Source organism: Erythrolamprus reginae, chromosome Z (assembly GCF_031021105.1).
Source record: "Erythrolamprus reginae isolate rEryReg1 chromosome Z, rEryReg1.hap1, whole genome shotgun sequence".
NCBI classification, from domain to species: domain Eukaryota; kingdom Metazoa; phylum Chordata; class Lepidosauria; order Squamata; family Dipsadidae; genus Erythrolamprus; species Erythrolamprus reginae.
In genome coordinates, this window is record NC_091963.1 from 114,239,376 (window position 1) to 114,253,175 (window position 13,800).

The following is a 13,800-nucleotide window of genomic DNA, read 5'->3' on the forward strand; positions in this document are numbered from 1 at the left end:
AAAGGGAGGGAGAGAAAATTGAATGAAGGAGGGAGAGAAAGAAAGAGTAAGAAGTAGAAAGGATAGAGAAAAAGGAAGAGAAAGGGAGGGGGAGAAAGGAAAGAGGGAGGAAGGGGGAGAGAAAGAAGATATGAAGGAGGGAGAAAAAGAAAGAGAGATAGGAAGGAAAGAGGGAGAGAAAGGAATGAGAGAGAAAGGGAGGGAGAGAAAGGGAATGAAAGAGGGAGAAGGGGTGAGAGATAGAAAGGATAGACAGAAAGGGAGAGAAAGGAAAGAGAGAAAGGGAGGGAGAGGAAGGAAAGAGATGAGAGAGGAAGGAGGAGACAGAAAGAGAGGAAGGAAGGAAGAGAGAGAAAGAGGGAGGGAGAGAGAAATAGAGCGAAAGGGAGGAAGAGAGATTTTTTTTGTCCAAACTTTTTTTAGCGCCCCCCCCCATGTTCCCCAGGATTTTGAAAATATGAAAAATGTGCCGCGGCTCCAAAAAGGTTGGGAAACACTGCTGTATGTGTATACAGTATATTTTTCCCGCCTTGTGTTTACGCCCAGAAATGGTACATCTTGGCTTCCGTAGCTCCGCCCATCAACCTCGGAGCGAGCTGCTTTCCCAGCGTCCCCTGCGCTTGCGTGCGTCTCTCCCTCCCCCCCTTGCCTCCATTCCGCCTCCTACTCGAACCCCTTCACTCCCCCCCACCGCACACAGACGCTCCGATCTTGGCCGCTCACCCGCCTTCGGAGAGAAGCGGAAGCCCCTCCCCTCCCGGCGTGAGGTTTTGTTCATTCCTCCTCCGGCCGCGTGCGCGGTGACTTCCGACCAGTAACCCCTCCTCCCCCCTCCCCCGCGTCCCCGGCCCGGTCTCCCTTTCCTTCTTCTCTGTTTCGGTTTCTGACTAACGGTCTCCCCTCGGATCCCGACGGGAGTACAGCAGAGCCGGCTCGGCGGAGCCAGGCCTGCGCCGGTGGGGAGGGGGTGAAAGCGATGTCAGGTGGAGACTCGGCAAAAAACCAAGTTTGCTTAAAAAAAATTCTGGCTCCTAAATTTTTTGGCTGGCTCCTAGATTCTGAACAACTTTGTCGACCCCTGCTATAACATATCCCAATAAATATAGTTCTAGTTTTTCAGTGGAGTCAGTTTCCTAACCTGGTTTACTTCATATATCTGACAGTGATCTAAACTGATTTCCACCGTGTCTTCCACTACCCAATAAATCTTCATCTGGCTGCAATGCAGCACAACAATATCTTTGGTTTCTTTTCAAGCATTGATAAATATTATAATTTTGATCATCGATATATATATATAATCTATTTTGCCATAGAGTTAACAAGACACCATGAGACAAAAACTATTTTTCTGCAGTGGAGCGTAAGCATGTTATTATCCTTATTTGTATGCTGGTCATTGTAGAAACAGAATGTTAGGTAAGAGATAACTTTGATCTGTAGCACAAATTTTATTGTTCATGTCTGTTCAATTTTAACATATCTATAATTTTATGCTTGTTTTTTTACAATTATACAATTCATAATTGAGCAGAACTCATACCTCACATCGGAAAGGCTTCTCTCCTGAATGCTGTAGTGAATGAACCTTTAACGACATACTGCGTTTGAAAGATTTTCCACAGGTTTCACATGTAAATGGCATGTCCTTAGTATGTGCTGAAATATCAGTCAATTAAGTAAGTCAGTCATAACTAGTTTAAGTCTAAGTGGTTTCAAGAGGTATACTCTAAGCATAAATAAGATTGGATCCAGTTGACTTTTTATTTTATTTAGTATTTATTAGGGTGTCATTCAATTAGAATGGTTCCTGTGGTTGTAATTAAATTATAATATAAACAAAAGGACTTGAAATAGCAATTAATACTCAGGAAATAAAAATGTTATTTACTGTGCCTTATAATATAGAAATCTGCTTGGTACACAGTAAAAATAATTTGACTATAAATTATGGTAGGCATGTACACAGATAACTACATAATTAAACTCTGTGTAATAATATGACTATAGTGCCCTGTTTCATTAACTCCCTTTCTCAATATCCCACATACGTTCAAAGATAAATTTTTAGTTTTCTTACCAAGCCAAAATTATTTCAACCAAGTAAGAATAATTTAATAGTTCAGTTCACCCTTAAAAGAAGTTCAACTTGTCATGGAAATGTTCTTCCTATATCACTTAAATCTATGGATAGGTATTTTACAGTGAAGGTATCCCACATTTTACCAATATTATAAACTTCAATTCTTCCAAATATAGATTTCAGTTTCAAAGGCAAGAGGAATTGTATAAATTCTCTAACTCCAGTGCTTGCACTCAGGAAGATGCACATCAAAGTACAGAAGTTTAATTATAAAACTAGTAATAAATGTCACTTAACTAAACACCAAATCTCTGTATTACAAATAAACTAATGTGCCATTTCACTCTCTAATTGCATCTAAAACAGATTTCCCACATTATAACATGATAATGTTTTACATTGGACAGACTGAGATGCCAAAATCTCCCCTTTTACTTGAAAGGCTATCTATGGCTTTCTCTATCCTTTCCAGTAATGACTAATGGAGAATAAGAAGGGCATAGTTACAAAGAGGTGTTTTAAAAAATAACTAACCTATTTGTAAACAAGGAGCTACTTAAATGCTACATGGACAGTTGACTGAACATCAGAATCATAAACCTGAAAGAAGCACTATGCTATGCAAAAACAGACAGCAAAAACTCACCAACCATGTGCTTTCGCACGTGAGCCATGGTGTAGAACTTCTTTTCACATATTTCACAGGAGAATTTTTTCTCTGCATATCCATGGACAATCTTGATATGTTCATGGAGGGACCAAAGTTTCTTGAATGACTTATTACAGGAAACACACTGAATAGGGTGGACAGGACAAAGAAGAATAATTTAAACAAAGCTCACTTCAGATGGTACCAGGAAGCTGTAATCAAATGAAATGAACACACACAAGGAAAAGGCTGCAGCTGTATGTACACTGTGACAAGTATTAAAAGGCCACTCAGTTCATTCTGTCACTGAAACCACAGATTTAACTGAGTACCGTATTCATGTGCTTATATCGCCACCTGCTGCTTCCTCAAGAGCAGATCACCAGCAACGTGCAGGCTTCTACCAGGCCTTCATAGACACAAAATACATTAATGGAATGAGCAGTGATGTGGAAGAAGAATATTGACTGAATTCAGTGAGATAGCCTTCCAGCTTTGAAAATGATATTTGATATCAAAAAATAGCTCATTTGTATTTTTAACATGAATTGCAGGATTACAGTAAATTACTCAAAATGAAACAATTATTTTTCTTATTTGGAGTATAGAAAGTTAGACTATGGATAGGAAATAAGAGAAAATGGTTATACATTTCCTTTCAACCGAAATCATGACAGATCATATTTAAACAAAGTAATGTGATTTTGTATTAACTGATTTAAGTTGGAAAGGATACTTTCTAATTAATTTTTATCTTGTTTAAGATAAGATAGTAAAGCAAAGCAAAATAAAAATATACACAATTTATATCATTATTCAGTGCAAGTAGTCATTAATACCTCTTACCATAACCCTAGCAGACCAGTTATACGAGAAAGTAATGCTCTCTCTGTCCCCAAATTTAAATTCTGTGCCAAGAAACCAGAACATTATCAATTATTTAGAATGTGTGAAACATAGAGGAGTAAGTTAGCAAAATATAATTTTAAGCAACACATTTAGCGAAAAAAGATAAGATCCATAATTTTTTTTAAAGTTAGTCTAAAGCACTTTAAAGGTAATAAAACTACTACAAAATACAGATTAGAATTAACTGACTGAAAATAATTCGTTCTTATTTTCCATTCAAATTGGAAGACAAAAGTAAGTGGATTCTAGTTCTTAGGGTATAACAGCATAAGAATTCTGGGCCAGAGGATTGCTGAAGCTGGCACAAGGAATAACAATAAGTGGACAGAGCAGTAGCAGGAGGATCATCTGTGTCTTACTCCTCTGGGTTCACACATATATGAGAAATATAACATCCAGCTTACAGAAGAGACAGTTTAAATCAGAACCTGGGATCCCAGCAATTACAATGAGCACACTGAAGGAAGCAAGGAAGCAAATGCAAACCAATCACATAATTAAGACTGGACATTTCATAGCTAGTAAGTGAAAGATAAATATCAGACCCACAGAAGGAATGTTTAAAGGTTACTCTATATTTTTTATGTCTTATTTGAAATAATTCTTTTAAAAAGTCAAAATCGATTAGAAAAGGTTTAAATGCTACCATATTGATATACTCAGGCAAAGTGTCTATAGTTGAAAATAAACATCTTGGTGATTCATTTATTAAACAACACTAATGCTAACCATATACATAAGGATTCTTAATTTGTATTTGTCCAAAGACTCTTGGATTTGCTTATTCTGCGTCATTTCCAGGACCAAGAATCTTAGGAGGAATAAGCTATAGGACCACCTTGCTAATTAGTTAACCTACTAACTTGAATTCAACCTCCAGTTCTATGGGGAATTAACTAAAATATGCTTTTTAAACAAGTGAACTTTTGTTAGGGAACTGTTCCCCACCACTTTGCTTTATCAGTTCCCTTATAATCTCTGTATACAATACCTAGTTTGTAGGTATTTATCTAATTATACTGTATTCAGTTTCATTCCAAGAACTAATCTGAATAAATTACATGCATGCAAACATGCAGTGTATTTTATTTATTAGTTTCCCAATATTTAGAATTACCTGTGTATAATTCACAACTAGTATCTTTTATCGAAACATGGAACCTAAACCCACTTTTTTCTTGCTGTCTGATTGATCTGCTATAACTGCTGTTTCCCATCTCCCATTAGCGATCATAAAGTCCATAGTTTGACTTCATCATGATTATAAGGGTAAATTAACCTCCCCCCCATCTATTCCAGACAGCTGGAGGCAGAAGAAACATTTTCTTGTAACAATTCTTGTGAAGATCACAAACTTTATGTTGGTAATAGAAACAACAACAATCTCTGATAAAATGGACAAATAGGTAGGCTAAAATACTGTTTTTAAAATTGTGACAATATGAATAGTTTTGAGCTTGTTTATTCTGGTGGAATGCTTTATTTCTTATTCATCCAGCTGTACCCATTCAGGCAGTTCCAAAAGGATTCTGAGGAATTAATAGTCCCCAAATATAGGTCACTTATTTCTAAATAATTATTTCAAAATCTAACAACAATCCATAGCACTGTAAATAGCAAATGGATATTTGATACATTTACTGAAAAGTACAATAGGCTGTTTAATTTACATGAGTGTCTCATTGTCATATATTTCCTAAACAATTAATAGCTAAATAAGATTTAGACAATTTCATTATTACAAATTAGTTGTGCATGCTGTCAAATCTTGTTTACATATGCAAGTCTATATATCTTGCATAATGGTTAATTTTTTTAAACTAATGTGTCTTTACCTTCCATTTAATACTAAGCAATGTACAATATATATATATGTAGGTTTAGAACCCGATGTTCCATTTCTCTTGCAAGATTGTGCAGAGAACTCTTATAGCCAGGCATAATTCCCTCTCCTCCCCACATCCGTTCAAGTCCATTTCCTTAACTATGCAAGAGGAAATGTTGATCAAAGTAGAAAAGTTTGGGAACTTGTCCTCCTCAAAGGATTTCCCGCCTTGCAAAGTGTCCAGGGGACAGCAGAAGGTAGGGAAATCTGCCAAACCAGTGAGAAAAACCTACCTGAATGTTTTTTTCACAGTCTGTTTGCTGGTGAAGGGAGAGCTCACTTTCTAGAACAAATTTCTTCCCACACTTGTCGCAGATCTGCATGCGCCTATGAGTGACGTTCATGTGCTTCTCCAGATACCAGCGTGTGTTAAACACTCTGGGGCACTTCTCACAAGTCAAAGTCTCCTTTTCTTCACACTTTGATTTCTGCACAGGTGCCTTGGGCTCCTTTGCAGCTTTCTTCTTACGCTTGGGAGGCTCAATGCTCTTTCTACGGCCCCTTGTAGTTCTGGAAGTAGGAGAAGATGTGGTGGCTGCAGTAGATGCAGCTCTCCTTGTCCTCCTTTGTGCAACACTATCATTTTCCTCTCTTTGCTCTTTTTTCTTCTGCCTCTCATTTTCCTCATCATCATTACTGTCTTCAGTGGCCTCTTCCTCCCCACTGTCACCCTCCTCTTCCTCACTACTGGTCTTAAGAACAGCAGTTTCTTTGGATTGGGAAGGGACCCCTTTCTCCCCTTTTGATACATTTAATGTTTGGTTGTTAAGGTTTACCTCTACTATTATCTGCTCCCTTTTGTAAGTCACTTCATCTTCTTCCTCGTCCTCCTCCTGCAAGTCGTCAGAGTTCTCCCTGTCTTCTTTCACGGCTCGGGCCTCTCCTACTGTTCTGTCCTCCCTGAAATATGGCTGCTCCTCTCTGTCATGAAGATGTGGCTTACTTGCTTTTGGGTCCACCAGTACAGAATAAGGACTCCCAGACTCTCTTTTGTATACCTTAGTGGACAAATCAAGTTCCTGGCTGGCATCATGATAGAAAGTGGGTGGTACTTGACCCCTGTCCTCCTGTGCCATCCCTGCTACATGTGTGGTGCAATTTTTAGCCATCTGCTGGCAAGAGCTGGCTGTTTCATTCATGGGGGCTCTCGATTCATTGAGCACCTTATATTCCAGAATATCAATGAAGTAACTCCTGTGGAACAAGATGGATATCGGGAAATAGCTAACTCATGACTGTTTTTGGGGAGCAGAGCAGGAAAGCACGTGTAGGTCATGGAACTCTGGTTGTATTGTACGAAGACATCGACAACAGTTCACAGGAAGAAAGCTGTCATTCAACAGATGAAAAAATTGTCTAGAAAAAAAGGAGAAAACGAAGTTAGTGGCTTAAGCATAGCTGGAATAAGTTATTCTTGGAAAAATCTATTGCTTAATATAAATGATGTACAGGATTTACTCCAACAGTTATTAACTATTTTTATTAATAACAGGCTAATCATTTTATTATCTACAGGATAAAAATGGGGAAATATATACTATTATCTGAATTTTAGAGCAATAGAAGGTGCTACATCTAGTTAAAAAGAACTGGATTTATTGTTAAAAGATGGTGCAAAATAGTTTCTTCTACTATTCTCTTACAAGGTAGCTCTTGCAGTTATGTAAGATTATTGATGTAATTAAATGTTTGGAGTGATAAAGCACTGAACCTTGCATATAACGAACATTTATAATTTCAATTTTCAAAAAAATCTAGGTTTGTAACTACATTTGTATCTTGTATTTTTATCTTGAAATATGATGATTGTTCCTAATGAAATGGGAATCTCTGAGATTCTATGTTGTCAATAAACCTAGTATCATTTGGGTATCTACTTCTCACGTCTTTCTCATCACTTGCTACCTAATTCTTTTCACCAGAGGTATCAGGAATTAATAGAGGAAATCCAATTTCATCTTTTCTTTTTCAGAAGTGAAAAATGGATTAGTAGATTTCTCATTTGGATAAAGACAATAAATACATTCTATTTCTTTCTTCTTTTTGTTAACCCACAACATTTTGGAAAAGCCACATTTTCCCAAATTCTAAAAAAGCCACGACAAGACAAGCAATCTTTACCTCAGGAGATAGGCTGTTCCTGAGAAAAAGCATAATATATAACCCATGCATAAAGACTTGACGCAAGAGAGTGACTTGCTCAATATTTTTTTCAGGTAGGGAACATATCTGGGTCAGCTATCTATGCAGATCATATATTTTTCTGTTAATTTTTTCATGATTTTTGCTGTTATTTCTATCTAATAATCTCCGCCACATTTTTATAGCCAGAGGACGAGAAAATGAGCAAGATAAAGTTTTACAAGTGAACATATAATTTAACTCTGTTGGGTAAGTCTCCTAGATCCACTCTTTGATTGAAGGGCATATAAATTGACAAATAAAAGTTCTGTTCCAAATTTGAAAGGCTTGACCTTGGCTGTTTCAATGGAACAAAATTCAAAATATTTCCAATTTCTGCCATACTGAATAATAGGAGTAGCAAGTCTCTTGTTTTTTATCCTGAAATCACAAATATTGTACTGTAGTGTAGTCCATTCAAAAATATTTCCTCCCATTCAATAGACAGAAAATTTGATGAAAAGATGACTTTAAAAAGTAGCTTTTGCTTCTTAATTAATAACCAAAAGAAAAAAAGAGCAAAACACAAGATAATATTGACAATGATACACATATTGTCAAAAATAATAAAATAAAATAAACAGTACTCTAACAAAAAAGCCAAAAAGTATAGCAGAGTAAAAAATGCTGGTAGAGATCCCACAAAGTTTTGATTTGAATTCAGAAATACCAAGTGTCCAAATTTTGAATGGAAAGCATATCATTTGCGATAGAATTAAAGGTTATACACAATACAAAAATTTTAAATAAAAGGGAAAATATTTGTAACATGAATGGAAACATTTATCGCTAGATAACCATCTACAGTTTTATACAAATATTGGAAAAGAAATATGTATTAACACCTATAATGTCACAGCTGACAGATTTTTTTAAAATAAGTTTTTATTTTATTTTTCTCCACAAACTTCATTTTTATAACAACACACAATATGCCTTAAAATATATCAATGACATACATATACATTTTCAATTTTTTATAAACCAATATCTTATTTTGCATCCATTTTCAACTCCTATTCTTCAGTCGATCCCTACACTCCCCTCCCTCAACCTTCATCTCCTCTTCCTACTTTCTTACTCCTTTTCTCCCCTCCATTCATCACCTCTCTACTAACTCTTATCTTCTGCTTCTTTCCACTCACTGACAAAATTTATGTTTACATATCCACAGCAGATATTGGGAGAATAATAAAAGATCCAGCAATGTATTGGCTAATCATTTAAAATAAGGAGAGCTAGGGTAATCCTTCCAATAGGAAATCTATAAAACAATGAATATAAATTATAAATTTTTACAATTTTATTCAGTTACCGTATTTTTCAGAGTATAAGGTGCACCTTAGTTTTTGGGGAGGAAAATAGGGAAAAGAATCTGCTTATCAGATATTCATCTGGCTGGCATCCTTAGTCTGGTCAGTTTCAGCACATTATTTAATCCCCTGGTTAGGGCTTTTAAAAAAAAACTTATTTAGAGAGAGTAACAATGAAAGAGCTTGCAAGCCAGCAAGAGCTGGGAACATTATTAGAACCTGGTTAAGGCAGGAAAGAAAAATTCTGAGCAAGTAGAGCAATTAAAAAAAATGCAAAGACTTAGGGCTTGGAAAACATTCTTTGCAGAGAGTGACAGTGAAAGAGCTTGCAAGCGGATAAAAGCTGGGAACATCATTAACACCTGGTTAGGGCTGGAAAGAAACATTTGGAGCAAGTTAGAGCAATGAAAACCCCCCTGTAAAGACAGAGCTTGGGAAACATTCTTAGCCGAGAGAAATAATGAGAGCCTGCAAGCGATGAGAGCTGGGAACCTCATTAGCACCTGGTTTGGGCTGGAAAGAAACTTACTTGGAGCAAGTTACAGTAATCCCTCGCTACTTCGCAGTTCATCTTTTGCAGATTTGCTACTTCACCGGTTTTTAAAGGGGGCTTAAATCCATTAAATCCATTGAAAATTTTAAATCCATTGAAAATTTATAAAACTTTTCTACAGTACTACTGTACTCTATTAAAGAAACTGGTAGGATATTACATGTAGTTCCAGCTGAGAAACATTATAGAATGACTGTTTAATGCAAAGGGTGGGTTTTAAAAGTCCAAATACTTGTTAAATACATAAAAAAATATCTTTCCTCTACTTCACAGAAATTCATTTTTCACGGGTGGTCTTGGAATGCATCCCCCGTGAAAAACGAGGGATTACTGTAGTAGAAAAAAACTCTGCAAAGACTTAGAGCTTGGAAAACATTCTTATCAGAGACTAACAATGAAAGAACCTGCAAGGTAAGAGCTGGGAAGATTGTTAGTACCTAGTTAGGGCTGGGGGAAAAAAGCTTCAAAAAAAGCTGCATTCAGAGTGTAAGACGCACCTGAATTTTCAGTCTCTTTTAGGGAGGAAAAGGGTGCGTCTTATACTCCGAAAAATATGGTGTATAATAATATACTGTATATAATGTTATAATGTCAAATCAGAATTAATATTATTATTTTTTATTAGACTTGTATGCAGCTCTTCTCCGAAAATTGATGCCAATATGTAAAAATTGAGTTACTTATCCATTTAATTTATATCAATTTTGTATTTGTACCAAATGCATTATATTCCAAAGGATATAACGCAGTTACTAATATGTAATATTATTTATTATATATTATTAATATGTAATAAATAACATATCTTAGATATTGATACCCCTTTGGGGAAAGTGAACACTGCATCAATACGGGGATAATATTAAGATCACATGAAGCAGTACTGCTTTATGCTACACCGATAAGGCCATATTTCTAATACTGCATCACGTTTTGGTCATAACAATACAAAAAAAGATGTTGAGATTTCAGAGGGTCAACTCACTGACTGCTGTCTCCGCCCTCTCTGGAGAATCTAAGAAGAACGCAGAAAAGAGTAACAAAAATGATTAGGAGTTTGGCTAAACTGTACAATGAACATTTGCAGAACTGGGAATATTTAGTCTAAAAACAAAGAGAAGGATTAGGAGTGACATGACAGCAGGCTCCCAATATTTGAGAGACTATCACTGAAAGGAAGGGATCAACCTATTCTCCAAAACTCCTGAAGACAAGACAAGAAATAATGGATGGGAGATTAACAAAGACATCCAATTTAGAGTTAAGAAGAAATTGCCTGCCTCGGACAACAAATAATCAGTGGAATATCTTGCCTTCAGATATTAAGGTTTTTAAAAAAGAGATTGGACAGCCATTTCTTTGGGATTATTTGAGACTTCCTGCCAAGATCCTTCCAATTCTGTTATTTTGTATTCTGTAAAATGAACATTATTCCAACATTAATTTAAATTTTGATAGGTTTATATAATGCTCTTTGAAGTTTTCAGAAAATAAATTATTTGTTTAAAAATAGTTACAGTGAGGAAAAAAAGTATTTAGTCAGACACCAATTGTGCAAGTTCTCCCACTTAAAAAAATGAGAGAGGCCTGTAATTGACATCATAGATAGACCTCAACCATGAGAGACAACATGAGAAAACACATCCAGAAAATCACATTGTCTCATTTTTAACGAATTTCTTTGCAAATTATGGTGGAAAATAAGTATTTGGTCACCTACAAACAAGCAAGATTTCTGGTTCTAACAGACCTGTAACTTCTTCTTTAAGAGGTTCCTCTGTCGTCCACTCATTACCTGTAGTAATGGCACCTGCTTGAATTTGTTATCAGTATAAGACACCTGTCCAGAACCTCAAACTGTCACACTCCAAACTCCACTATGGTGAAGACTAAAGAGCTGTCGAAGGACACCAGAAACAAAATTGTAGCCCTGCACCAGGCTGGGAAGACTGAATCTGCAATAGGCAAACAGCTTGGTGTGAAGAAATCAATACTGGGAGCAATAATTAGAAAATGGAAGACATATAAGACCACTGATAATCTCCCTTGATCTGGGGCTACACGCAAGATCTCATCCCGTGGGGTCAAAATGATCACAAGAACGGTGAGCAAAAATTCCAGACCCACATGGGGGAACCTAGTAAATGACCTGCAGAGAGCTGGGACCAACGTAACAATGGCTACCATCAATAACACACTACGCCGCCAGGGACTCAAGATTCTGCAGTACAAGACCTGTCTCCCTGCTTAAGCCAGTACATGTCCGGGGCCACCTGAAGTTTTCTAGAGCGCATTTGGATGATTCAGAAGAGTATTGGGAGAATGCCATATGGTCAGATGAAACCAAGTAGAACTGTTTGGTAGAAACACAACTCGTCATGTTTGGAGGAGGAAGAATGCTGAGTTGCATCCAAAGAACACCATACCTATTGTGAAGCATGGGGGTGGCAACATCATGTTTTGGGGCGGTTTCTCTGCAAAGGGACCAGGACGAATAAATGGGGCCATGTATTGTGAGATTTTGAGTGCAAACCACCTTCCATCAGCAAGGGCACTGAAGATGAAACGTGGCTGGATCTTTTAGCATGACAATGATCCCAAATACACCGCCAGGGCAACGAAGGACTGGCTTTGTAAGAAGCACTTTAAGGTCCTGGAGTGGCCTAGCCAGTCTCCAGATCTCAATCTTATAAAAAAACCTTTGGAGGGAGTTGAAAGTCCGTGTTGCCCAGCGACAGCCCCAAAGCATCACTGCTCTTGAGGAGATCTGCATGGAGGAATGGGCCAACATACCAGCAAGTGTGTGCCAACCTTGTGAGGACTTACAGAAAATGTTTGACCTCTGTCATTGCCAACAAAGAATATATAACTGTGTCTGTTAGTATATGGGTTTTTTTAAATCTTTAAATATTTTAATTAATTGAATTATTTATGATTTGTTTTACACTTGTTGTGAGCCGCCCCGAGTCTTCGGAGAGGGGCGGCATACAAATCCAAACAATAATAATAATAATAATAATAATAATAATAATAATAACAACAACAAAGTATTGAGATGAACTTTTGTTATTGACCAAATACTTATTTTCCACCATAATTTGGAAATAAATTCATTAAAAATCAGACAATGTGATTTTCTGGATGTATTTTCTCATGTTGTCTCTCATGGTTGAGGTCTACCTATGATGTCAATTACAGGCCTCTCCCCCCCACCACTATATTTGATTCCTAGAACATCTTTACAGAAAGTACAATTATTGTATTTTTTGGAGTATAAGATATACCAGAGTATAAGACGTATTTTAGTTTTGGGGGAGGAAAACAAGGAAAAAAGGCCTCTGCTCCTAGCAATTTGCCAAACAGCAAACAGATGATATACACTGTTTTCTGTCTATTTCTGTGCATGTGTGCCTGACTCATAGAAATAGCAAAGAATTGCAGAAATGAACATTAAGGCAGTATATTAATCTCAGAAAGTTTTCTTAAAGGTAATCACACTAACTCCTCCCAATTATTTAAATAGATCTACTCCAAACATGACTAAGTGATGGCTTAACTGCCTTATCTTAATACTAAAGCTGCATTATGTTAATATTAAAACAGGACACTGTTATATTTCAGATCATTGTTATATTTTAGATTATACTTTTGCAGATCTTAAAAATTGATGTGGCTTTTTGGAAGTATTCCCTGCTTTTTAAAAGAATATATGAGCATCTTCCGATCAAACATTTATTTTAAAAAGCTTCTTCATTTTGTTAAGTTAATAATAAAGCAGTCTTTAAAAAATAAGTCTAATAATTTGAACATTTGATAGGCATTCATAGTTATTGACTTATCTCCTTGCATCAAAAAAACAAACAGCCAGTTTCAGTACAGTCTGATTCCCATACAGAGGCAATTTGCTTCTGTACAGATTTAGTTTCACTTTCATTTTAGTAGGTGGGCTTGCCAGCAACTTCAATCAATGGGGATGGGGTGGAGGGCCCACCCCACCCCAGTGGCTTGTGCTAAGCAGGCTCTGCTGCGGTTTGCTGCAAGGAGGTAAATTGCTGGCAGGAAGACCAAAGAATGGGATGGCTGGGCGGGGTTACGTTTGGTCTATAACATGAACCGAACCTGTCACCCTCTTTTGGGGGGGTAAAAAGGGACATCTTATACTCCGAAAAATGCAGTATCAGTTAATCAGGATTTGTTTTTATAAATTTTTACAAACCTATACCATTA

The 13,800-nt window shown here is 36.7% G+C and overlaps 1 protein-coding gene across 2 annotated transcripts in view; it reads right to left on the reverse strand.

Annotated features, from left to right (window-relative positions):
- The window catches only part of ZNF652 (zinc finger protein 652), a 56,416-nt gene that overhangs the window by 23,401 nt on the left and 19,215 nt on the right, over positions 1-13,800 (reverse strand). For both annotated transcript variants that reach the window (XM_070767490.1, XM_070767489.1), the window contains exons 2-4: positions 5,760-6,882; positions 2,730-2,877; positions 1,544-1,659 (exon numbers count right to left, since the gene is read on the reverse strand). In XM_070767490.1, coding sequence (XP_070623591.1) covers positions 1,544-1,659; positions 2,730-2,877; positions 5,760-6,665 — 1,170 coding nt within the window. In that variant the 5' untranslated portion in view covers positions 6,666-6,882. The remainder of the gene's footprint in view (positions 1-1,543; positions 1,660-2,729; positions 2,878-5,759; positions 6,883-13,800) is intronic.